The sequence below is a fragment of the Anastrepha ludens genome, chromosome 5 (assembly GCF_028408465.1).
Source record: "Anastrepha ludens isolate Willacy chromosome 5, idAnaLude1.1, whole genome shotgun sequence".
Classification (NCBI taxonomy): Eukaryota; Metazoa; Arthropoda; class Insecta; order Diptera; family Tephritidae; genus Anastrepha; species Anastrepha ludens.
In genome coordinates, this window is record NC_071501.1 from 36,543,915 (window position 1) to 36,571,237 (window position 27,323).

General features: G+C 37.9%; 1 protein-coding gene across 1 annotated transcript in view; it reads left to right on the forward strand.

The window, feature by feature from the left end:
* Positions 1 to 27,323, forward strand: part of LOC128864654 (sodium/potassium/calcium exchanger Nckx30C-like) — a gene marked incomplete at its 5' end in the record, with an annotated part of 177,423 nt that overhangs the window by 114,775 nt on the left and 35,325 nt on the right. Inside the window, 2 exons of the mRNA XM_054104410.1 lie at positions 12,625 to 12,879; positions 13,224 to 13,360. Coding sequence (XP_053960385.1) covers positions 12,625 to 12,879; positions 13,224 to 13,360 — 392 coding nt within the window. The remainder of the gene's footprint in view (positions 1 to 12,624; positions 12,880 to 13,223; positions 13,361 to 27,323) is intronic.

The following is a 27,323-nucleotide window of genomic DNA, read 5'->3' on the forward strand; positions in this document are numbered from 1 at the left end:
TTGAAACTAAAACCATTCATTTTCAGATGTTCTAAAGGAAGCTTTTTGGCCCGCCAGCCACTTGATAAATGCCTCACATATCGACCAGTTCGAGCCTCTGGCATATAAAAGCAAACAAAAAGGAATATTTTATCCTGTTTACCATTTGTATGCGTTCAAATTGAAACTACATACGAGTTTTCACATGGTGAAAGATGTGTATATATATATATATGTATGTATATTCCACATGTATAAAAGCTTTGTCCATTCAAATGATTGCGCCCTTTCTGAGAAAATCTGAGAATACCAATGAATTCCAATTCATTGGGGGAAAATTAAGTTAAAAGCTATTGACGGCAGACAGTTGTAACGACAGCTGCATAAAAGCGTTTGTTTGTTCGTATAGTAACAAAAGTAGTGAAGGGGGTTATTATTTCAATTGAGAAAAGCTTGAAAATAAATTACCAGAAAGCCTTTAGGCCAATGAAAGAAAATACTTAAATAATTCTTTGAAATGAATTACACACAAGAGTAGGTTTTTAATTGATGATTGATTAAAGTAATTAGTGAAATATTTAAAATCAATTTTATCAATCAGTCTGTGAATTCGTGCAAGACTTATGCTTAATTTTTAGTATTTTCATTTTTGTTTTTCTATTTATTTAAACACGCATTTTGGGCTCAAATTTAAAATACAATCAAAATATTTATTTTTCTTGATTTGCTAATATATTTAACATTTTATTTAATTGTTTATTTATTTATTTATTTATTTACCTATTTATTTACTTATTTACCTATTTATTTATTTTTCTCTTTTTTATTTACTTTTTTGTTTTAATTTATTTAATTGTTTATTTATTTTTTTATTATTTATTTTTTATTTATTTTCTATTAATAGTATTTATTTACTCACTCACTCACGTATTGTACATGAAATGCCATGAAAAGTAAATTAACTGCAAAAGCTATCGGTCGAGAAATATTTATATCTATAGAACTTCGACACATACAATGAAGTTTGAAAATATCAGAGGAACAAATTAGAACACTAGAAATTGGAACACTAGTTTTATAAGAAAAAGGAAGGAAGTCAAATATTTAATGTAAGGTTTGAACCAAACACACTATAAAAAATCTTAGAGGAACGGAGTAGAATGGGAAAAATAATTTTGTTGGAAAACTTAGTCATATGACATGAAATGTCAAAAACAGCAAAAGCTATCGGTCTGAATAGATAGAACTTCGACATATGCAAAGAAGTTTGATAATATCAGAGGAACAAAATGAAATTGGAACACTAGTTTTATAAAAAAAATAGAGGTGGTCAAATGTTGAACGCATGGTATGAACAAAACATAAATACAAAATCTTAGAGGAACGGAATGGAATTGGAACAATCATTTTGAGGAAAAATTTAGTCGTACTACATTCATTAAGTCAGACATAAAAACTGATGCAATGTGAGATTGGAAATACTTTCTTACTTTCTTGGATAACAAAATTGCAACTAAAAGCCTCTAAATTATTTTATTGCACCAGAAATCGAATTAAATTATATTAGTGGCAAATTTAATAGAGCCCAACTGCTCTCAACGTGCAAATTTAAAATAGTACGAAGTTTAGCTAAATTTTATATTCAAATTTATTCGATCAAAACGCCAAACAACTGGTAATTGTTATTCCATTTTTGGCAAAGTAATCGTACACCCGGGATCTGATTGGATACAGTCGCAACCAGAAACGATGTACTCAATCAAATTGAGGGCTTTTGAATCACCACGGCACACTAGGAATTACTAAGAACTGAAATGTGGAACAAAAGGGAAGCAGACCAATAACCTTAGACTCTTATATTGTATTTAAGGAAGATAGAAATATTATCAAATGAAACGATCAGAAAACATCCACTTAATAGAATTACCAAGAAGACGAGCGAAATTAGCCTAGCACACGAGGAAACTAAAAATAACAATGCAGAAATTTAGCTAAGTTATAAACAAACTGTTTGAACTAAATGAGTCGCATAAATTTATGTATTGCAAAAAAGTAAAGTTTTTTAATAACAACAGCATCGAAATGGAACGATTATTTCACAAATCCTAGAAACTGCACGGGCCAATAAAATCTGGAATGAAATGGAATTGAAACGTAATTAATTTGTATTAACAACTATTTACAAGAAACTAACCGCTCAAATGCAAAAGTAAGTAACTACACCGGATGAAACAAATTGAAACTGGAACACTTATTTTTCAAACCCTGCAAAACTAACGATATGGAATCGAACGCAATGATATGGACTCGAAAGAAAACTTTCATACAAATAAGTTTAAGTAAGTACTCCTAATGAAACAAAATGGAAATGGAACACTTATTTCTCAAGTCCGGCAAAGAAATTCGGGCAAAACTATTAAATACGGCAAGAGAACAATGATGGGAACGTTATGAAATCGAAATAAAAGGGGCACAAAAATAAATTGAGTTACTACGAACATTTCTAATGAGTTTCTACAAATTTCTATTATATATTATAATGAAACTAAAAAAATTTACTAACAAAACTTAAAAAATTGACTGCAAAACTTTTCTACTAAAAATGCAATATTAAAATGTTGTGCTAAAAATAAGGTTTTCTTAAATTTTTTACTAAAAATTATTGGAAAATTTTTTTTTTAATTTTTTTACTAAAAATTATTTAAAAAAAATTAATAAAAAAAATTTTTAGTAAATATTAATAAAAAAAATATTCATATTAATTTTAAAAATAAAAAATATTAATATTTTTTACTAAAAAAAATTTTGAACTAAATAAAAATTTAAAAAATATTAAGCAAATTTTTTCGTGTTTCCTATCCAAAGACATGAATTTCCTATGCAATTGACAACAATTAAATCCAATCTTTCGACACTGTAAAATTAAACTTGAATCTATTAGCAATAAAAATTAAAAATTGCTTAACCGTCACACCAGCATAGCATAACAATCAAATTCACCTTCATATGCCAGTAGACACACACAAAGTCAAAAGTACAAACCAAACACACCCCCACAAACCACCGACAATGTGTTAACCTATTCATATGCAATGGGGCGCCAACAGCAGCAGCAGCAACAACAGAGGCGACACTTGTCACCGAGGAATTAGACATACAAACAAAAAATAGATGGCAACATAACTGAAATGAAATTTGAATTCCAAATGTTAAACGCTGTAGGCAGATAAGCATTTAGAGGTACTCTCAGCAAGGGACTAAATGCCAATGTCAGGCAAAAACTGTTTTGCTCGCATACGTACGAGTATATGTAAAATAGAAGCCATGTGTGGAACGAAGCTTTGGTATGAAACCATCTTGTACGCATGCAAATATATTACGAATGTCACCATTACCGCCCTCAAGGTGTGATTCCCAGCATTCATGTTCGAATATGTATGCTCACTGATGTCCTTCACGCCCGCACGTCCTTGAAGCTGGCTTTGGAAAGCGGAATCGAGTAGTAGATTTGCGCCAAAAGACATTTAAGTATCTTAAATTATTAAAAGAGAATTTAAGTTTGTGAAGAAAATTTTAAGATATGTTCTCAAGCCAATTCCGAAGTGTACTCATATATGTTTCGTGTGTGTGCGTATGCAGTAGTAAAGTAAAGTTGTAATAATGAAAGTTGAAAATTTTCAATTTAAATGCGCACACATACACTTGCAGTGTGTGTGTGTGTGCTTAAAAGTTATAGGCAATTAAAAGTTAGTATAGGTAGGCAAAACAGGTTAGTATATGGGAAGAGGTAACGGAAGCGAACTATTTGTTTAGTGCAATTAATTACTATTTTTTCAATCTGAAGGTTATGTTTCAATTCCAACTTTTCGGGCAAACGTAACGTTTTGTTCTGTATGGCCCATCAGGATTTTAAAAACTCCTTGTAACAAATGGAATTCACCTAAATGTAATCAAACAATGCTTTATAATGTTGAAATTGTTAAATCTATCACTCCACAGGTTATGTCTTCGATTCAAATTTTTCGCGCAAGCATAAACTTTTTATTACGTATATGACCTGTATGGCCAAAATTGATTGGTGTAATAGCATTAGAAATGAAATATGCAGTCAAATATGAATTAAGAATTGCATTTGCATAAATTTAATAGAAAAATTTGTGCATTTTTTTTTTAATTAATAAGAATACGGAGGGTGATGTGTTCGACTACAAATTTTCGGACACGTTCAATATATTTGTTACGTATACGACCTGTACGCCCAATATGGATTTGAAATGAATTATGCAATCAAATATGAGTTAAGAACTACGTTTACGTAAATTTAATACAAAAACTTGTACAATACTTGAACCCATCATGCGGAGGGTTATGTGTTCGATTCCAACTTTTCGCCTAGGTTTGAAATGTTTGTTACGTATACGACCTGTATGATCAATGTGGAAGTTAAAAATTTGCTTTCGAAAGTGTAAGTGGAGTAAAAACTGTTAAATTAATAAGTATGTCATGCCGAGAGTTATTTGTTCGACGCCAACTTTTTGATAAATAGGAAATATTTTTTTTGTTGCATATACGACTTGTATCACCAATATGGAAAATAAAAATACGTGTTACGTTATTGAAATTAACAAGAAAAAATTGTACAATGTTTAATACTTAAAAACATCAGTTGGTGGGTCATTTGTGCGACTTTCATATTTTTATGAAGCGTAAAAATGTTTGTTACGTATACGACCTGCACGACCAGAAATGTTTTTAGAAATTCGTTATAGTTTAATTTATATTTACCTTAATTTAATCAAATGAGCTTTTACATTTTTTTAATTCTAAAAGCTGCCAATCGGGGCGTCATGTGTTCGTTTCCAATTTTCGGACAAACGTAGTATAGAATTTTTTTTGCGTATACAACCTGTATTATCAATATATAAATTAAAAATTTGTTTTCGAAAATAGGTAGAAAAAATTAAGCTGAAATGAGGTCAATTGATAATTAAATCAATCCTAGGATTGGGTATTCGATTCCAACTTTTCGTCCAATACGACATTTTTTGTTACGTATACGACCTGTATGACTAAAGTGGGTTTTAGAAATTCCTTATTGCACACTACATTTAGATATATAATGAGCGCTTAGCGCTTTTATGCGGTGTTTGACCGAGCGTCTTTGATAGAGCGTTGTTGTTGTTGTTCCACAAATAGAAAAATCTACAGTTTTTTGCCGCCTCCGAATGGCAGATGAAGAGCTTTTTTTTTATGACAGAAATATACTCGAAGGTTTGCCCATTGCGTGCCGAAAAGGGAACCGCTATTATAAAACAACCTTTTGTATCATTTGGTGTATCCATATTTATTATTTATTACTATTTACAGAGTTCCGCCTATTAAATCTGTCAAGCCGAGAGTCATGTGTTAGATTGCAATTTTTGCAGAGATATAAAATTATAGGGAATTTGCTTTCTTTGTTTTTTTTTGTTTTGATAATACTGATCCCTCAGCAAACGATTTGTCTCTCCAATATCATTCCGGTCTTGAAAATGTAGTCTAATACAGTCAGCAGCTAATTTATCAACACACAAACATTTTTAGTATTTTTTTTTTGTTTATGGAAACATATTTTCACTTAACACCTGCATGTTAAAAGAGGCAAATATTACTGTGTTTTTGTTAGTAATGCCTTGATAACGCTTTTTGGGTTTTCTCCACATCAAATCCTCAAATGAACTTTAACGCTAAATGGATCTCATCTCTTAATAAAATCCTTCTTATGGAATTGAGAATTAAAAACATGATTTTCAAAATCCCTTTGCGCAATTTGCAAATGCTATTTTGATGACAAATCGAAGCATGGTAAAGCGCTAAAATACACCTAATACACATCAGCAGTCCTTTGCCGCAATGACTGTCACTAGAAATCATATTTCCAAGCTAAAAAACGAACCTCTAAAGTAACGTATACGCCATATCTCCATGAGGAGTTGCTTGGATTAAGAAACGGGCTCAGTTGTACGTAACTCTGCATATGTGGATATTTAGTGAATATCTGAACTATTTGCATATTTTGGCAAATGCATATTTCTACCGAGTCCATAAATAGACAATTGCAACTAATGCTGGTGAAATTAAAAGTTTCTTATTATCTTTTTACAAGGCAACAACTCCTGTCTGTGTGAGTTTTCCGGCCGATAGTGAATTTACTATCGTACCTAGTATGTGCTTTGCGGTCTAGCTTGGGCACAAATACTAAAAAAAACAACAAAAAGCAAATTCATACCCAAGGATTTAAATGCTCATGCTGAATGCACTCAATTGTGAAAAATTGCATGATTTCCTCTGCATTTGTGCTGCATTCAAGTGTGAAGGATAATAATATGTCAGCGGCAGACGCTGCAGCCACCAAATGCGATTACGTTGATGTCCTTCATTAGTGGAAATTCAGTACTTCTTTTTTTGTGTTTGTTTTCTTTTTAATCTACACTGAGATTGGCTGCGTAAGTTTTTCTTCCGCTTCGTCGCTTTGCTTTTATTAGTTCATTTGGCTGCTTCTTTTTTATTTTTTATTTTTTTTTAGTAAATTTGAAAACCTTATAAGTGGCAGAAGTTTTTGGGAAAATCATTTATTCCAGCGTGGAAGTAAATAGCGAAACTCTCAACCAAAATGCAGCTGTAGAATTGGTGTCTTAAATTTTGTGGATATTTTGTGGGAATGGTTTTTCAGTGTTGGCAAAGTAAAATTACTATTGAAATGCAGCCTAAATAAATGCAACGGAAAAAGATATGCTTCGATTTTTGATATAACTTTTCGAATAATTTGTTTACTTCAATTATTTAATTTTCTATTTTTCATTCAAACTGTATATATGGACTATAAAGTATTGCTCGCTTTATTGCTATAAATCACCTTTGCACGTGCATTACTACAAAGCACGATCATACATAGTTCATCAGCACTGGCATGTATTCAATCACTGATCACCACCAACTTTTCAACAACCAACTAATTAAATTTTTCCATACTAAACTAACAACTAAAATCAGTACTTCAGAATGATTAAAATCAGATTTTACAATTTAAATATTTTTTTCTTTTTAAATTATTAAAATGATTAAAATTTGAGACTAACAATCGGTGAACTAAATACTAAGAACATATAAAAACATGAATATTTAAAAAATAAAAAATAAAAGAAATAAAAAATAAAAAAATTAAAAAAAATATATAAAAATATGTTTAAAAAAAAATTTAATATAATAAAAAATGTAAGGTAAAAAATAAAGCCTAAACTAAAGTAAAAACTAAAAATAAAAACTAAAACAAAAAGTAAAAAATATGGCATAAAAAATTAATAAAAATTTAATAGAAATTTAAAAAATTAAAAGTAAATACTCCAGTTAGAACAAAAGCACTATAATTAATGTAGTAAGCCAAACAATTAGCGTTAATATGTTTAATATAATTACCTAGATCAGTAATGAGTTTAAAGAAAAAACAAACTATACCTACTAACGTATTTTAAAGAAATCAAATAATTTGTAAAATTTGTTGTCTCGATAATAGTCCAAGTTTCTCCTGCTTTATGCATTTATTATATATAATACATAAAAAATTTACGCTTCGTACTAACAAAATTTAGTTTCAAACAAATTTCTGTTTACGATTTAAAATATTACTAAGAAAATTATCCTAGCAGAACCTTTCTAAAATATAAATAAACATTATTCCAAAAATGTGAAAAAAACTTTATGAATTACATTTTTTTATAAATCTTTACACGATTGCTGTCATTTTTTTTTTAATTTAAACAATCTTTTAGACTTCTTTACACCACATTTTTATAAGATTATAATAAGCTTTACTTTTTACGCAACACATTTCTGAAGAGTTCAGTGAAAAATCGAAGAAAAAATGAGCAACAAACGATTAGATGTCATTTATATATTTCCTGATATTTTTTTTAAGAAATAGCGGTAAGTAAAAACTGTCAGAGAGTTATTCCATTTAAATATCAGACAAGCAGTTGTATAAAATATTCATTCCCAATACGAGATTGTGTCAATAAGTCCCTAAAAATGTAAATAAGACGCATAGAGATGCGTCAAAACCCCCGATTTTTTGTCTGTCTGAAAACCGCTTTTTAAGTCGATAGCTCATCAAACGTTTTCGAATTTATATTGTTTATGATGCACTCCAAATAGTTTGATATCTCGGGAGCTGGAAAGCAGCTATTCCATGCATCGATTTTCTCTTCATTCCGCCCAAATCTCTTGCTGCTAAGCCATTTCTTCTTATTTAGAAACAGTAAATAGTTGCAGTGTCCTAAATCTGGAGAACATGCAGAACAAGAGAGCAGGTTAGTGAGTTAGCTAGTGCTGGCTGATCTGTAAAAAGATTTTCCTTAGACCTTTAGGGTGCATTGTGTTGGCAGTATATAGAGTGGCAAGAATGAAAAATATGTTGATCCCAGACGCATTTGTCGAGTCCTACAAAGAGCAGGGACTCGCTTCGTTGGATGTGTTACTCGCATCGCTCTGGACTAATCCCATTTTGAACAGTGTCTGTAATCCAACCAATATTTAGCAGTTTTTTCTAGAGAGTGAAAAAAAAAGTTGGTATTTGCTTTAGTACTCCAAGTATTTCGCATAATTTTGCCAGTTTTGTACGAACTTGAGTGTTCCCATATCGACTGCGTTTCCAGAGCTAGTTTCTCATGCGTTTCCAAAAAGGATAGTGATGGGTATATGTCTCACGTGCTCAAACTCGGCAAGCGAAAACCTGCCTTAGCGAGCTCATCGGCTTACTCATTTCCTTCTACTCCTTTGTGTCCTGGTATCTAGTAAAAAGTGACCTACCCATTTCCGCAGAGTTCATCCCTTTTGAATATGCACTGTTGAATACATTCCGAGTTAGTGTAAGGAGCCATAATTGCATTAATAGCCGCCTAACTGTCAATGAAAATGTTTGCCCGAGTATTAAGAGGAGTTAATTCCGGAGTTAATTCAGTTGCTTTTGGTGCGGCATAAATGTCAGTTTGAAACATACTACAGTATTTAAAGTAATTAGGGGGTCTGAAAAACTTTTGGGGAGATCAAATTGCAGGCAAAAGACAGCCGCTCCTACTCCTTTCGCCATTTTGGACCCAGCTGCAAAGAAATTGTATGACTGGCATTCATGGATTCTAGACCTCTCTGTCATCCATTTTGCTCTACAATGACGCTAGGCTTCGGGCCAAATTTAACTCGAGGAATTATGTAGTCTGAAAGAGGGAGCAATTCATAGTAGAAACTCACGCAATATAGCCTATACAACTATGAGCTCGTGCATCGATGCGTCAACCTGGTGATAGATAAAATTATTCCTCGCCAAATATGATCGTTTTTTCCGCGAATCGACGGTGTGTCGATCTATTGACTCTGCATAATAAGAGTTGACGATCGTTTTTCCCTTTCCAAGTAATCTTGAATGACATATAGCCATGCCCCTGTTGGCCAACGTAATCACTTTGGCCTTCTACAGCTCCAATTCACCTCTAATCCACCGTCTTCACTGTTCGTTCCTCTCTGGTATATTTTGATGAGTCCAATCAATCGTTATTCAGACGGCAACGAAGCAGTATGAACAGTAATCCCAGTTTCATGAGTCCAGTTACCGCAACTAGTATTTCAAATTCGCTCTAAGCGGGTTAAATGTTTGATCTTGGCCATACCTTCGAAATTCTTTTCACCATGAAGTAAAGCCTTGTCTTCAGCATCGATCCGAGGGTGTAACTCTTTTTTGCATCACTTTTGCCGTCACTTTCACTTTGTGCTGTGCACTTTGCGGATGTCCCACAAAACGGAAAGTCGTTTAGCTTTACGTAGCTTTTACTAAACTGGTTCTCATGAGAAGTTTTTTCGTGGCAGAAATATGCTAGAAAATCTGTCATTCCCAGTCGTTAGGAAAAACATTTTTTTGGTTTGAATACCACGAACCGAATGGTAGCTTCATTCAAACCCTTCGGGGTAAATAAAATCTCTAGACTGTTGATTTTAATCGGTTTTTTCAATGCATATGTAAAAGCTCTGAAATGTGCATTGTTCCACTCAACATTAGTGGGTCCGGTCATTACACCTGCCAAACTCATCTTACAGAATATCTATAAACCTACCTTGCTAAACATCCTCTCTCGACCCATTTCAGCAGATGGCACTGACATTGGAAACATCTCGACCTTAAAAACTGTAATTTTACACTATAAAAGCAAATAGATTCCAGTACCAGAACTACAGTAAAACCAACTCCCATTTATGCTAGTGGCATATGCCGATGGCATAGCTATAGCAGTTACGCGAAAGTACCTGGACACCATCAGTAATGTGCTGAACAACACTCTCAAAACGGTACACCAATAGATATCTCGCGCAGGGGTAGGAATAAACGCGGGAAAAACGGACATGGTACTTTTTACCAGGAAGTACAAGGTCCCGGCGTAGAACCTGCCGAAGCTAGGCAACAACGAACTACTTCTCAAAGATCATGCGACGTACCTCGGAGTAATACTGGGCAGCAAATTGCACGGAGAGGGTGAAAAAGGCCAGTAATGCGATGTACGCATGTAAAAGAATGCTGGGCGTTACTTGGGGTCTATCACCCTCTCTGATGCATTGGTGCTACCCGGCAGTAGTTTGACCGATATTGCTGTATGGGGCCTTAGTATGGTGGACTGCGACAAGAAAACTGACATACTTAAGGCCACTGGAAAGGATTAAACGACACGCTGCTCTGTCCATAAAAGGAGCGGTGAAAACCACTCCAACGGCGGCGCTGGAAATGATACACAGCATGCCACCTATTTACCTTATGGCGGAAAACCTGGCAGCGAAATCCACGAGGAGACTAGTGGTTGCGGGGGGTATTCACCTGCAGACGCTTCGGTCACAGCTCAATAGGAAAGTGGAGCTCAGGTTGCACGGACTATATGACTCCGTACTTTAATTGGGAGAGAAGGTTTCGCACTACAATTGAAGAGGAGGGATGGCACAATGGCATGAAGCCTGGCCATAGAACTTTTCACGTCTATACAGACGGCTCAAAAACTTTAAACGGAGTGGGAGCGGGTATTTACTGCTCAAAACTAGGGATATGCTGCCTTAAGCTGGCAGACCACAGCAGTATTTTCCAAGCGGAAGTTTTTGCTGTAGGGAAAGCCGCGGAGCTAGCCTACACTAGAACAAGAAAGAATTCAACAATTAATATATACGTGGATAGTCAAGCGGTAATAAAAGCAATAAGCTCATATTGTATGAAGTCCAAAAATGTTCGACGGTATATTCTAAGGTCTATTCTCATCACTGTAGTAAAACTCAAACCATTCTACGAGTCGAGAACTATTTCACTACTTAGTATTCAATTATTTTGTTTTTGAAGGCGACCAGACATTACTGCAAGATCCTGAAGATGCCTTCGTACTGAAAAACCTCAATATAAAATTTTGTGTTTTATTTAAATTCCGGCCTTTGCTCAAATTATTGAAAACTCTAACAATACTTAATAGCTTTACGGCGGTCCGTGCAAAAACAAAACTACTTGTTTGTTTGGGGTCAATTTTTTTTATTTTTCAACATAATCTCCCTTAAGGCTTATACATTTCGTCCAAAGCTGTTCCACTTTGTGGATTCCTTCCGAATAATAGAATTTGTCCAAGTCTTACAAATAGCAGGATATACTTCTAACTAAATACAATCTCAATACGCGTCAATAATGCCATCTCTCTGACCTTGCACGGACTGTTCAAACAACCCTCTTAATGATGTAATCCCTCATCGAACCAGCTTTTGGTGTAATCAAGTAGCTATTTAACCACCATATGTGGCCTATTTAAGTGGTGCCTCTTTATCATCAATTTCCTATTAGTTTGCCTTTGAATTCAGTGCCGAAAAATATGCAATAAATACTTTCGCTACATTTTAGTGTCACGCGAAAATATGGCTCAACTTCGAGATATGTAATTCAACGCTAAATTGTTGTATTAAAAATTGTATAAAATAATTGAGCAAAATTTTCGAATGAAATATTTTATAATCTGGATTTTTCTCATTTTTCACTGAGCTCATTTCTTTTAAATCTGCATTCAGTTCATTCACTCTGCAACCAAATGAAAAAATGTAAATCTCTTTATTTTTCTAATAAATTGTAACAAATATTCTTAGTATTTCGCATAATTATTATTCAAATTTCATATTTCACAACACGTCATTAATGCATTTTGTATAATCGATTTAATTCCCATATAAAAGAAAAATACATACGTGTATACATTTATATGAAAATTTGAACAAAATTATCCAAATTAAGTCCCTTTTGTAAATTTATTAAAAACCATATTTAAATTTAATACTTACTAATATAAATATGCTAAAAAAATATTTTCTACAATAAAAAACCACAATTCAAAATTTGCAAATAACATTTACTAATCCAAGTTTTCTTATTTACGCCTCTTTTCCCTTAACTTCCAATAAATTACCCATTTTCATAAACACTCCCACCCCACCATCCACATTGCCTGTGATGCAATATTACCACTCGAAAAAAAATTTAAAAAAATACCAAACCACTCTTACTCCCACACACACACACACATACACAATAACAAAATGGACTCAAATATTTAGGCCAATGAAATTGAAGATGAACCGGAACCATTGAGCATGGCTTGGCCCGATACTGCCCGCAAACGGCTCACCTACATATTGGTGGCGCCACTGCTAATACCCATGTGGCTGACGTTGCCCGATACGCGAACACCGCGCGGCAAGAAATTCTACCCAGTCACGTTCATCGGCTCAATACTATGGATCGCTGCCTTCTCGTATCTGATGGTGTGGTGGGCGAACGTTGCCGGCGATACGGCACGCATACCACCCGAGGTGAGTACCAAAAATGATTGTACGTACTTGTCTGTGACTATGTGCCTACTCGCCAATTGCACCTACACAAAACCTATACCCCCATACACATACACACCCACGAGTAGCGTACATACATATTCTTTACTTGTATGACTTGTTATGTGGGTCAACCTTCTTTTTATTTGCGCACATGAGAATTTTATCTTTTAATAATGGCACTTTTTTGCATCTTTCCGTCACCTCATTATTGAGGAGGTTTGTTCTTTTTTTTTTTGAGCACAGCAATATTTTTCGATCTCTGCAATTGGGCTAGCTCTGGTACGTGATTTCGATTTTTGCTCACTTCTTTTTTCTTTTTCTAGGTAATGGGTTTGACCTTCCTTGCCGCTGGCACATCAATACCCGATTTGATAACATCGGTGATTGTGGCGCGTAAAGGATTTGGTGATATGGCGGTTTCCAGTTCAGTGGGTAGCAATATTTTCGACGTCACTGTAGGGTAAGTAGCACAACTCACCTCCATACAATTTTAGTCAGCATTGGTCAAGCATTTCATAATAGTTTTTTTTTTTCGATAAATTATGCTTTGGAGAAGTAACGATTGAGCAAAGCAAATTTACCTTTTTCCGCTGACCTTAATTTTTCTACGAAACTAGACTTAATACGCGGCGCTTTTCCACACCCTACAAATTGAAAGATGTTGGTTTTGATGTAATGTACAATATAAAAAAATGTATGCGTTTATTTACTGAATAACGTAAACATACAAGAATAATGGATATTTCTAGTTTCGCTATCTGGAGTGTAAATGAATCACTCTGACTCCGTACGAAAAACACGGGCTTTCTAAATTTTATTCGCACACCTGCAGAAACTGCTCTAAAACTTTGTTGGGGAAGCTACGATTGCTTAAAATTGAGATGCGGATCTGCTGGTTCCATTCCAAATTGTGTCGAAATATATTCTTCTTCTAACAAAATATTTTCCAGTCATAGTTGGAGGGATGGCTTCGATTAACGTTCAATAATCTGTGTGACTAATTAATTAAAACACATTTTTTTGCCAAAATTCGTTTTTATTCATCAACATAGTCCCCTTTTAGGGAGACACAATCATTCCAATGCTTTTCCAATCTTTCGATACCGCCTTTGTAAAACGATTTTTCTTTGCCTTCAGAATAGGCCTCAGTTTCGGCGATTACTTCATCATTTGAGCCAAATCTCTTACCACGGAGCATCTTTTTGAGGTCTGGGAAGAGCCAGTAGTCGCTGGGGGCCAAATCTGGAGAATACGGTGGATGGGGAAGCAATTCGAAGCCCAATTCGTTCAATTTTGCCATCGTTTTCATTGATTTGTGACACGGTGCATTGTCTTGGTGGAACAACACTTTTTTCTTCGCCATATGAGGCCGTTTCTTTGCGATTTCGTCTTTCAAACGCTCCAATAACGCTATATAATAGTCGCTGTTGATGGTCTGCCCCTTCTGGAGATAGTCGATGAATATTATTCCATGCGCATCCCAAAATACAGACGCCATAATCTTGCCAGCCGACTGCTGCGTCTTTGGTCGCTTTGGGCGGCTTTCACCGGCTGCATGCCACTCAGCAGACTGCCGATATGACTCTCGAGTGAAAGTGTGGATCCATGTTTCATCCATTGTGATGTACCAACGCAAAAACTCCAAATTATTGCGCGTAAACATGTCCAAACAGCTCTTTGAATCATCGATTCGTTGTTGTTTTTGCTCCGGTGTGAGCAATGATTTTCAGTATTTTTTCAACGTTTTCCGGAATAACAGCGTCATTTGTCCTTCCAGTAGATGGAATGTCATCGGTGTCTGTACGACCACGTTTGAATTCGGCATACCAATAACAAATGCTTCTTTTTGATGGAGCAGAGTCCGAATAATGTTTTTCAAGCCATTCCTGGCATTGAAAAGTATTTTTTTTCATTAAAAAATAATGATAAATCAGCACACGGAATTGCTTTGAATTCATTTTTTTTTTAAACTCAAAAGTAGCGTCACTTAAAGCACTGTAACTTGTAAACAAATGGTCGGATTAACATATGATTTTGACAGTAAGCCTAAAAAGGTTGCCAACTTTCGAAAAAAAATATTGATTTAGTACTAGTGCCGCCATCTGTGTGTCAGTCACACACATTATTGAACGTCCTGGTATACTGGAAGTCACGTGTTGTTATGCAGCCGTGGCAGCTCAATGTTGCAAAGTAAAATTTTATAGAAAGTGCAAAGAATTTTGAATAAAATCTATCACCGGTGCACAAGACAAGGTCCCTATGTCAATGCGTACAAAACTACCTTAGTCTTGTTCACGAGAAAATGGAAATTGGATGGACATAGTCTTTCAGCACTGAAAGGTGTGACACTCAGTCTTGCTAACGAAGTTAAATATTGTTGTACGGTGTCCTTGTCTGGTCGAACTCACTAGAAAGGACGACTTCAGTTAAGAAGCTGGAGAGGGTCCAAAGGTATGTCTTCATTGGAATAAGTGGGGCGCTAGTGCTCAACACTATGCTGAATGTGGCACCTACGGGCACTCTAGTATCCCCAGAAACTTTGAGTTCATCCCCATGGTGCTGAATCATTGTACAACCACGCTAGGTCCAATCGGAACTTTTTCCTTTCATATTCCCTCAAGAGAGGACGGGGCGGCGAGCAACATTTGGAGGCAGGGCATAGCAAACATGTTTACAGATGGCTCGAGATTAGACGGAAGAATTGGTGGGGGAGTATTCGGCGAGGAGCTCCCCACCAAGCTCAAATTTAGGCTTTCAGACCACTGTAGTGTTTTCCAAGCGGAAGATGTAAAGGATGCAAATAACCACTCTTACAGCAAAGCGGTAAGTAGGGCCATGGGCTCGTTGTGTGTGCGTTCGAATTTAGTAGGGGATAACCTAACTACTCTCCCGATTGCAACCGAAAACTTCGATACTAGGCTCATTTGGGTACCAGGTTATAGCCACATAGAGGGAAACTGCTTGGTGAGCTGGCTAGACAGAGGCCCCTGAAGACGGTTGATCGACACCGTCTGTTGGTCGTCATCCTCTGTTGGCCGTCATCCTCTGTTGATCGTCATTCTCTAGTTCCAAAGCCTCTACTGTCTTTTTTCCACCTGTCTGGCTACTTTCATTCTCCTTTCCCTCTGTATGGTATCACAACGGACGAATTTTTGAACATTTGTCCAAGCGGGCCTCTCGTAAGTACAGCCATTTAACCTAACCTGGCTGCACTGGACAACGCAAAGCAAACCTCAAAGATGATTACAGAACACTGCGATTGTCCAGTCAAGAACGTTGGAGAACTGTGTGTTTTGTGATAAGCCCGAAAAGAAAACTGTCGAACATTCTTCCAAAACTTGATAGAAAAGACTTCGGTTAATGCTCGGTATTATTACAGGTCACAACCCATGGGATTAACATATAACCACTATTGGAATCATTGAGGGCCCAGTGTGCCTGTCCTGCTCGGAGGAGGCGGATAGCCCTGAGAATTTTCTCTGTGAGTGTCCTGCCTTTACTAGAACAAGACTGCGAATTTTGGGTTCCGATCTCGTGGAATAAGTAATATTCGTTCTCTCAAACTGGAGGATATTTACAAATTTGCCAAAGAATCTGGAAAACTATGACAGGAGCAGCTACCTCTGTCTCTGTCTCTACTCTATCCTCTCCCTTTCTCTCTGTCACTTCTCTTCTTTCCTCCTTGATTATCTACTCTTTAGCTTTCCAGAGCCTGAGTAAGCCTCCCTTTTCCTCTGCTAACACCAGCTTGTACTGCATTAAATTCACAGACGGAGCGTGTGTAACCAATAAAGCCGCTCTATGTCTATGTCATCGTAAAGCTCATAGAGCTCATTGTTCTATCTCCTACGATACTCGCCGTCATCAACGTGCAAAGATCCAAAAATCTTCCACAGAATCTTTCTCTCAAATACTCCAAGGGACGCCACATCGAATGTTGTTATCGCCCAAACGTCTGCGCCATCCGATAGGGCGGGCATGATGAGAGCCTTATAAAGTGTTAGTTTAGTTCGCCGAGTTTTTCCTACTTTGTCCAAAGTAGCACTTGTTGGCACGAGCAATTCTTCGTTCGATTTCAAGCCTGACATTGTTATTGGTGTTAATGCGGGTTCCTAGGTAAGCAAAGTATCTTAAAACTTCAAAATCATATTGACTGTCGATAGTGACGTGGGTGTCGATACGTGAGTTCGCCGACTGTTTGTTTGATGACAGAAGATACTTCATTTTGTCCTCGTTCATCACCAGACAATTCGCTGTGCTTTTTTATCAAGGTTGAAAAAGGCAGAACTAACAGCGCAGTTGGTAAGGTCGATGCTGTCAATATCTTATCTTATCAATATTTTATCTCATAAAAAATTGAGTCTGATCGTTTGAGTTCTGCGACTCGCACGATCTTTCCCAGCATCAGGAGAAGGAAGCCACACGACAACAAGTCAGCCTGTCTCAATCCTCGTTTGGCATCAAATGGCTCGGCCGCATCAAACGTCCTGAGACGCAATCAAATACTTTGGAATAATAATAGAAACAACAAAAAATTATTCACCACTGTGACAGTGCTGTCGAGGGTGATGTTAGAACGTATGTGGGCCAACTAGGACTTGAGGACTACAACATACCGGTTATGCGCACTACGCGTATATAACGCTTCTCGGACGATGAAGCCCTAGTAATATCTGGCATGTATCCGCTAGACATACTGGCAATGGAAGCTGCCCAAATAGCGAGAACACAGAGGCCAATAAACTCGATTTCTCGTGGCTTACAAAAAAACTGCATCGAACTGCATAAAAGGGCGTTAGATGCACAAATGCATTCCCAACCTTAAGGCGTTGCTAACGACATCACATGGAGAAGAGGACTTTCACCTGACCCAGTTCTTGATTGGCCATGGCTGCTTCAAAGCATACCTATGCAGGTTTACCACGGAGACAATCCCTATTGCGATTACTGCGCCAAAAACTTTATAGAAGATGTTCACCACACATTTTTCACATGCTCGCGCTTCCATTGTGCAAGCGAAAAACACAATAGAGTCTTTGATGACCCTCCTGCACCGGAAACATTCGGGCAATATAAGTGGCGCTCGAAGGGAAAGTGGATTGCGGTATGCGACGTAGTGACCAAGACTATGAAAGAGATGTGGCGTCTAGAACGGCAACGGCCGTTAAGAGCCTTCCGCGATGTAATGTTTAACGGTAGACCCACGGCGAGAGGTCGGTTAGCCTGGTTTCAGAAAGCCACTTGAAGGTAGCGAGCAACCACTTGAAGGTAGCGAGCAAGCCTATGAAAATTGTCCCAAACTCTCCTAAATGTTAAATATTTTGCATATATTAGTAGAAAATTAGAAAAATTTGGTAAAGATTTAAGTTTTCCTGAACATGATCAGTAGTTCTACGCATTACTTTTAAAGTCCAATCGACAAGGGCGCCACAGCGACGCTACTTAAAGCTTTTCCCATGTGGCTTATCATTTAAAAACCAAAAGAAAAAATACTTTGACAGACATAAGCTGCAAAATTTAAGCCTTGTTAAGCCTAGTAACCATTCAGCACTTAACCTTAGCTTGGCGTGCATACGTACATATGCACATATACATACAAATACTTGAGTACTTATGCCGCACACCTACGCCAATTTATCTTTCGAGTGCAAAAGCGTTTAAAAAAGGCAACCAGCAAAATGCGAAAAATTTCGAACAATTGGAAGAACTTAAAACCTTACGTACCCAGGCAAACGCATATACATACACACATACACATGTATGCGGGTGTGTGTGTGTGTGTGTGTGCTTGCCTGTACTTGTATATGTTAAGCAGCCATTAAGTCTCACAAACACTCATTAATACGGCATTCAACATTTGAAATGACATTGAATAATGAAAAAGTTCACAGGCCATACGAAATGCACAGCAATAAAGTCATATGTACACATGCATGCGCACATGCATGCGCACATGCAAATACATATGCATGGACATATGTAGATATGTACGCACCAATCGACCAAAAAAGTGTAGCGCGTGTTGTAAACCTATGCAAAAATGGGCTCAAATGGAGGTTCACTTATTTCTACTCGTATAACCAAAAAGTCGCTAACAGAAGCAATCAAGCTCACGCACACACACTTAGGCACACGCAAAAACGTGTATGTGATCAAATACTCGTACGTTCATATGGCCCAGACAAGTACAATCAGTGAGACAGTGACAAGTTGAGGTACATCAATTTTTAACAAAGTACCACAAATCTGCTCTAAAGCCGACCTATCCGCGCGCACACTCTCAAATATATACGCACGCACACACACACGCACACACATACCTGCAGGCCACATATATGCATACACACAGCCATGCAAATAAGTAGTTAAGTTCGTGCAGCCAACGAGTAAAGCTCCCACATTCAAGCAGTCAAGCTTTGCCCACAAAACTGCCTCCGCTTTGTCTCCCTCTTCTCTATCAACGCTTTTTACTTATACTTCCTCCTCTTGGCCCTCTTGGCCCTTTACAAAGTCATTCAACACGCAATGAGTATCTGGGACGAGTCGGGCCATATGCCTAGTTAAGCCCTGTAATAAAAAACGAATAAATTGCCGCTTAACAACAACAAATACAACTATGTAAGGCATAAATGGGCTTGCCCTCAAAGCTAGACACACACACACCCATAAATTGAAATAACGAGAATGTAGTGACGTTGCAAAGTGTACACGTGTTCACGTGCGCTAGCGAGTAGTGAAATTTGAATGCGACCAATAATGCTGGTGTCGGCTGGCAATTTGCCTACGTGAGCATAGGTTACACCGACAAGAACAGGGCAAGCGTAAAAAACACCCTCCTTTGAAGCAACAAAATTACATATTTGGGTGTTTAATGGTTTAACGGCGTTTTACTAGATTTTCTATTTCCCTCTAACTTAGTTAATTTCACTCGGCAAACAGTGCACTGCGATCCTTCGTGTGGTCTATGGTGCTTGACCGCGAGTCTTTAATTGAAAGCTTCTAATCAATTTGAGCCCTTCCTCGTGCTTTTTTTCCATATCTCTAATAGATTTGCAGTCACACCACCTAGGTGAGTGAGTCTTCGTTTTGTGAGAGCTGCACTTTCGCAGAAGACGTGCTCTGGTGTTTCGTCGCCCAGCTCGCAAAGGCGGCAAACGCTCGTTACTGCTGGTCCTAGTTTCCTGAAATGATTAGGGAGGCTAAAATGTCGAATTTAGTATACGGTGAGAGTTCGTAAGTCATCTCTGTCCAGATTAAAAAAAAAAAAAAAAAAAAAAAAAATTGGCGCGTACACTTCTGTTAGGTGTTTGGCCGAGCTCCTCCTCCTATTTGTGGTGTGCGTCTTGATGTTGTTCCACAAATGGAGGGACCTACAGTTTCAAGCCGACTCCGAACGGCAGATATTTTTATGAGGAGCTTTTTCATGGCAGAAATACACTCGGAGGTTAGCCATTGCCTGCCGAGGGGCGACCGCTATTAAAAAAATGTTTTTATTAATTTTGCTTTCACCGAGATTCGAACCAACGACCTCTCTGTGAATTCTGAATGGTAATCACGCACCAACCCATTCGGCTACGGCGGCCGCCGCTGTCCAGATTTAGAAGCGTACTTTATGCTGTTCGCGAAGGGACGATACATTTTTTGTCTGCCTCTGTCCTGGATTTCGTCTAGTGTTGTATGAGCTCAGTGCCTTTGGCCCTCGATAATCTTCTTCATGTAGGCTTTGGTAAGTTTGTAAAAGGATTTTAGTCTAGACAGTTCGTCTATTCGTTGCCGTCCTGACTTTCATGTCCTGGTACCCATCCCAGCAAGACGATTTTTCTTACACTCAGGATATTGATGACAGCGAAGCATTCCTCAACGAGTTTATATGCTATTATGGAAAACTGTATTACATATAACGTTTCCTGGCTGTCTAAGAAAAAGCAGATTCTCACATTTCTATGACATCCTCCGCTTGAAGGATTGTGGGATAACCCCCTATAAGTATTGATCTTTCAAAATTTGGCTCGAATGTACCGTCACCAGACCTATCACTCTCAAGCTTCAAACCATCTGATTATAAGGAGGCCCATGACGGCATTCATCGGGAGTTTCTCACCATCTTCTTAAACTCCCGCCCCCCGAATGCCATTGTTGTAGTCCAACTATCACCCATCGCGGGCGAAGAACTTCAGATGCCTCTTACGGTACGCGTCATCTTGGCGCAGTTGCGTTCAGGATACTGTAGTAGACTTAACTCCTACCTATTCTGAATCGATCCCGATGTACTCAACATATATCCACCATTGGGAAGTACCCACGTCTCCACTTAAACACACTATTTCCATGCCAACAAGGACCGTTGACTTCACCGCGCCCGGCAGTGCTTAATAAGCAGATACAACAACCCTTCTATGTACGAGTACCACACATCGAGTTAGGTTGGAAGTTTGGATGACCGGTCTATCAGAGCGCCTGATTAAAATAGAAATCTTGAAATTTCTAGTAACTTTTAGGGCAGGAAAACTACAGGATTATTTTTAATTGAGATTCCTTTATGTTTTGGAAACTTTTTTGATCCTTTGGCCAGAAATATTTTATTTCTTAGTGTTCCTATAGTCTATTATTATGGGTATTCCTATGGTGCACTCTAACTTAAGTCAAGTGCTTAAGCACTTGCGCCATTTTGAGTCATCCTTGGCGGAACGTATTTCGCCTTTGTAGCAGGCCGGTTCCCTAAAACCAAATTTTACCCAAAATGAATTCCGCTAAATCGATTATATTCATGAACTGAGAGCATACGTTTCTTAAGCCGAACGTAAGTACCGCGACTATTAGGCGAATGTCCAATCAACTTGAAATCAGCAGAGATTTCGTACATTTAGCAGTTCTTGTAGCCAATTATCAGGTGCGTTCAACACGCCCCTTGTAATCTGCATTTGCAAATTGAATAGCAGTTGCCGAAAATAAAAAGGAAGGAACGAATGTACTGAAGACATGAAAAATCTCAGTAGTCTTGCTAACAGATCAGCGGCATTTTATGACTACTTGTGAAGTCAGTGACGTTTTTTCCGTGAGTTTAGTTGGCAGTGGGAATTCAGATTACATAGCACGAAATCATTTTCAGCTATAAAGTAATCATACAGGCGAGAAGCGGATATTGAATGGGCACCGCCTTCCATGTTTCCATCAAGCTAAAGTCTATCATTTCAGAAAAGAATCTGCTCTTCCTAACCCTGTGTGACCGGTGGTTAAGCATGACTAAATTTTTGATTTAAAGTTATTTGTTATTTGTTTTTTAAGAAATATCTCGAATGCATCAGACACACTAATGGGATCCGCAGCTGCCGCCGCTGATAAACTTCCGTGTGCCTTTCTAGAAGTTTTTATAAAAACTATCTGCCCTTCGGTGGCAGTAAGAAATTTCGTTTCAGCAAGGCTTACACAAGAAATTTGAGAAAAAGCTTAGCCTTCGTCCATCACTTTCCAAGAGTTATGAAAAAACCAGCCCCTAAATAAATACCGTCACTTACTGCGCAAATATCCACCACTTCAAGGAAAGTGCTTGCGATTTCGGACGCTCAATTGTTTGAAGACCTGGACCCTCTGCATACTGTCTTCTGGTAAAGGGTGGATGAAATGTACCAAAAATCAACACCTTAGAAGGATCACAGTTTTATGGCCTAAGCTTCAGAACGGGCTTCAGGCAAACAAAGTGACAAAACATAGCAGTCCAAAAAAACATGATCAATATCATCCTCAATCCTGTACTAAACTGCCGGGCTTCTCATGAAAACAGAGATGAGGTGTCAAAATACAGTGTCCGACGATCATTAACTAAACAACTTCTTTGGCCCAGAGCCCGTTCCGCCACTTCCTTCTGCAGTCATCAAAGCCACAGTTAGCAAATGAATTACTCTAACCCACAAGCGAGCTTGGCTGGCTGCGAGATATACAAAACTGATGTTACCTGTCTTGTCCGACCGACTGTCGCAAATCCTGCTGTCACTAAGCAGAGGCGGCTGGTTGGACTCATGACGGGCCACTTTCTATGGGCAAAGTACATGGAAAAGGTGGGCATCTCAGACATTGCACTCTGCCCAACATGTGGAGAAAAGAATGAAACGGCGAACCACGTTCTGTGCGTCTGCTCCGTCTTCGCTCGAAACATGCTTGAGGTCTTTGGCACTGATGTGTTAAGAAGCGACCACCACCACAAAATCTACTCAGATTACCTCGGAGGTCGAGTAGACTTAAAGAAAATTAAAACGGGAACCCGAGTGCAGTACAATAGACTTAATTGCGTCCGAGTGCTGTACTTGATAGTCTGTCCCGACGAAACAAAAAAAAAAAGCAGACGAGGCTCGACTTAAGTGCGAGCTCGTTAATTGCGACAGAAATACTTAACAGTAGTACCTTGGGAATCAGTAATTTGTGGCGGCAGTAATTTTAGTTCGGGTTCATGTTGCAGACTGTTGAGGTTGTTATTGTTGTAGCAACATAGGCATTTCCCATAAATGCTGGAGTGACAATCCTTAGCCGAATATAAGTCCGGGTCGTTCCGGTAACGAACCGACTGTCGTGAGAACAAGACTGACGAAGTGTTAGCCTTCAAAGCTTCTTTCTGGTGGTAAACAAGAGGAGTAGCTTCATAGACCAGAGATGTATATAACCCACGAATGTAAATAAAGCAAAAAGGCTTTCGATGATTTCTGTTTGACGTTTGATTATGTGCTGCCCGTGTGGCCGGAGAGAAATGGTAAATAAGACTACAGAGTGATTAGAGTGATTTGATGGATTTTCAAAGGAATTCTTTCCGAGGAAGCTAGTAAAGCTAAAATTTGAACTATTTTCATATTTGCAAAGCAGAAACCACGGCATATTTAAAGAGAAATTTGTGCGACCCACAACAACAATGTAAGCATACCTGATATAGAGCTGCAGCATAAATGTAGGTATTTTTCAGCAGATAAAGTTCAGTACACGTAACAGGAGGCGATGCCATTATTGATTGAAGGTTCAACTGACTGCAAGTGGTAAAACCACTTTCAAGTGAAAACGTAAAGCCTGTGAAATAGAGGACGGCGAGTGCTTGTTACGTGTACGTGTGTATGTGTGTGTGTATGTGTATGTGTATGTGTCCGCGAGCAGAGATAGCGGCTGCATTCGATGTGATTTCCCAGGATTGGTGGTGGTTAACGACTTTCAAGTAAAGATTGCGCTTTCGCTCTATGGCTGTGTTTAAATATGTGTGCGTGTGTGTAATTATGTTTATATGTATGTATGTATGTATGTATGTACATATAAACATATGTGTGAGTGCTTTAATAGCCGACACTATAGAATGGCAGTGAATGCTGGGCGGCTATTATAAACTTTACGCCAACCTTAACGGAAACAATTTTTTGTGCAACCCTTTTTATCGGAATAGAGCCGAACTTCTATAACTCGAACTGCTATAACTAGAAATTTTTTATAAGTTGAACTAAATCGAGTGGCAATAGGTTTTAGAGAGTAATATTCACTAAATTTTAGTCCGTTTTAATTTTCCTTAAACCCACCCGACCTCTGAAGAAATCTGAGTAGATCTTGGGGTGCCATGGAGCCAAGGTGGTCGCTTCTTAACACATCAGTGCCAAAAACCTCAAGCCTGATTCCAGTGAAGGCCAGCCACACACACACAAAGTGGTCTGCCGTCTCATCCTCCTCCAGCATAGTGCACTGTCTGAAATGCCTACCTTTTCCATGTGCTTCGCCCACAGAAAGTGGCCCGTCATCAGTCAAAGCAGCTGCCTACAGCCCTTTCGACTTAATGATAGGAAAATTTACGACAGTCTGTCGGGCATGAGAGGTAACGTCAGTTTAGTCCATCTTCAGCCTCTCTCAAACTACAGCGAAACTAAATTAGGTGCCGTCCCTTTTTTGCATATCTGGAAAGGCTCGTCCTTCTATTTACGGTGTGCGTCTTGATGATGTTGCAAAAATAGAAGGGTTCACAGTTTTAAACCGACTACGAATGATAGATGGTCTTTTGTTTACGACGAGCTTTTTCACGGTAGAAATACACTCGGATGTTGGCCACTGCCGGCGACCACATTAGGTTAGGTTAGGTTGAAGTGGTTGTCCTGTCGCACACACTTAGGCTCATAGCCTATTGTGATTATTATCAAGAGAGTACCTGCCGACTCATCTCAAAGGGAGCGATTTTCCGAAATGAATATTTCCTCTGAGCACTTTGTTGCATCAAAAGTTGCATTTTTATATTTTTTGTGAAAAATGGTTCTATTTAGCTTCGCTGCTACTACAATTTGCCTACACATTTGCCTTAAAGTGCACAGATAATTTTAAAACACTTTAAAAATTATATATTCGCCAGCATTGTCGGGGCATGGGTTCATTGCAAAGCACTTGCATAGTAGTGGCCGTAAAAACTAAAAAAATCCACAATATAGAAAACAAAAGAAAACGGAAACAAAAACTTTTGTTGCACTTCTCAAGCCACGTTACAGGAAGTTACCTGTACCTTACTTAGCCCTCATATGCAAATTTGTGACTCGTATCCTCACTCTGCAAACAATAAAGGAAAGCACAATTTCAACTTTTGTACTATGCAAAGCATTGGAAGGAAGTGGTAAATGCGAGTGCAACAACAACAGACGCCATAAACCAAGGGAGGAAAAAGTTGCTGCATATTCGTACTTTTAGAAAAGAAAACTGGTAAGAAACTGGTAGTTATGAAGATAGGAATCCAGTTTGCAGATGGTGCCTGAAAGTATGCATATTAATGTACAGTAATGTGCAAAACTTAAGTAACTTTTTCCGTTGAAGCATGGATACCATTTTTTTTAATCTTGCCTCTTTACATCAGGTAAAATAAAATTTTAAAATAACATAAGTTTGTGTATTAATAACTAAGCGCTGAATGCACCGATTCGCGCAGGTTTTTTTGCATCTTAAAGCTAGTCGCTCGCGGAAGGTTTGTTTCGACTTTAAGGCCATGAAATTAAAAAAGATACGTTTTCATAAGCACAAATATGTTGAAAAATCAAAAACTTAATTTTTAAACTGCAACAAATCAAAAATTACTCAAGCGATTGGAACACTGTTTTTTGCTGTAAGATTTCGAAGTGTTAACTATCGCTCTGCTGTAGCAAAAATTTACCAATTTAAGGGTTTTCCAATAACAGGTGTTATTTAAATATATACTGTGGGCAAAAAGTAAGGTGAATTTATTTGTCAAACTTCGCGGGCTTAAAATTTCGCTCTAGTTATTTTTTTCATGAGTTGGCAGCACTGTTGATAACATCTGGGCCAACTTTCATGTGAATGTCATTATCAGTAATATATTTACGCTTGTGTTTACCAAACGACCAAGAGTGCATTTTTCGATTTTTACAATGTCTGATTTGATTGAGCAGAAAAGTGCCATCAAATTTTGTTTGCGGAATGAAATTTCGGCTGCGGAAACGTTTAGCATGTTGCAAAAGGTATTTGGTGATTCGACCATGTCGCAGAAAAATGTTTATAAGTAGTACAAAGACTTCAAAGAGGGTCGAGAACCTGCGCTCCGGACGACCATCGACGTCAACAGATGACCAACACGTCAATAAAGTGAAGGAGTTAGTGCTCAAAAATCGTCGGTTGACTGTTAAAAACCTTACTGATATGATCGGAATATCAGAAGGATCTGTGAAAACCATTTTGAAAGACCATTTGGGCCTACGAAAAGTCAAATCTCGTTTGGTACCGAAAACTCTCAATTTCTTGGAAAAAAGTCGTCGCGTTGATGTGTGTGAAACAATGCTTTCAGACTATCAGGACAAGCTCAAATGCATCATTACGGGAGATGAGACTTGGATTTATGCTTACGACCCTGAAACAACCGACCAATCAAGCGAATATCGTGCTAAAGGCGAGCAGAGAGCAGACCGAAAAGAGCACGTCAAAGTTGTTCAAAAATAAAGGTCATGATGACAGTTTTTTTTTTCGATTTTCGTGGTGTGGTGCACTATGAATTCCTTCCACCTGGCCAAACTGTTAATAAGGAATATTATTTGAGCGTTATGCGTCGTTTACGTGAAGCAATTCGTCTAAAAAGACCAGAATTATGGGCCAACAACTCTTGGTTTTTGCATCACGATAATGCACCGTCTCACACTGAACTCGTTCTTCGTGACCATTTCGCCAAAAATTCCACGCATATCGTTCCGCAACCACCGTATTCGCCTTATTTGGCTCCGTGTGACTTCGATTGAGGAGATAAAAGCTGAATCGAAGAAGGTGCTGATGGCTATACCGGAAATGGACTATTTGGCATGTTTCGGGGATTGGAAAAATCGTTGGCATAAGTGTATTTCATCGAGAGGGGATTATTTTGAAGGGGATGAAATTGATTTACAAGAATAAATAAAGATTTTTCATTTTACAACCAAATTCACCTT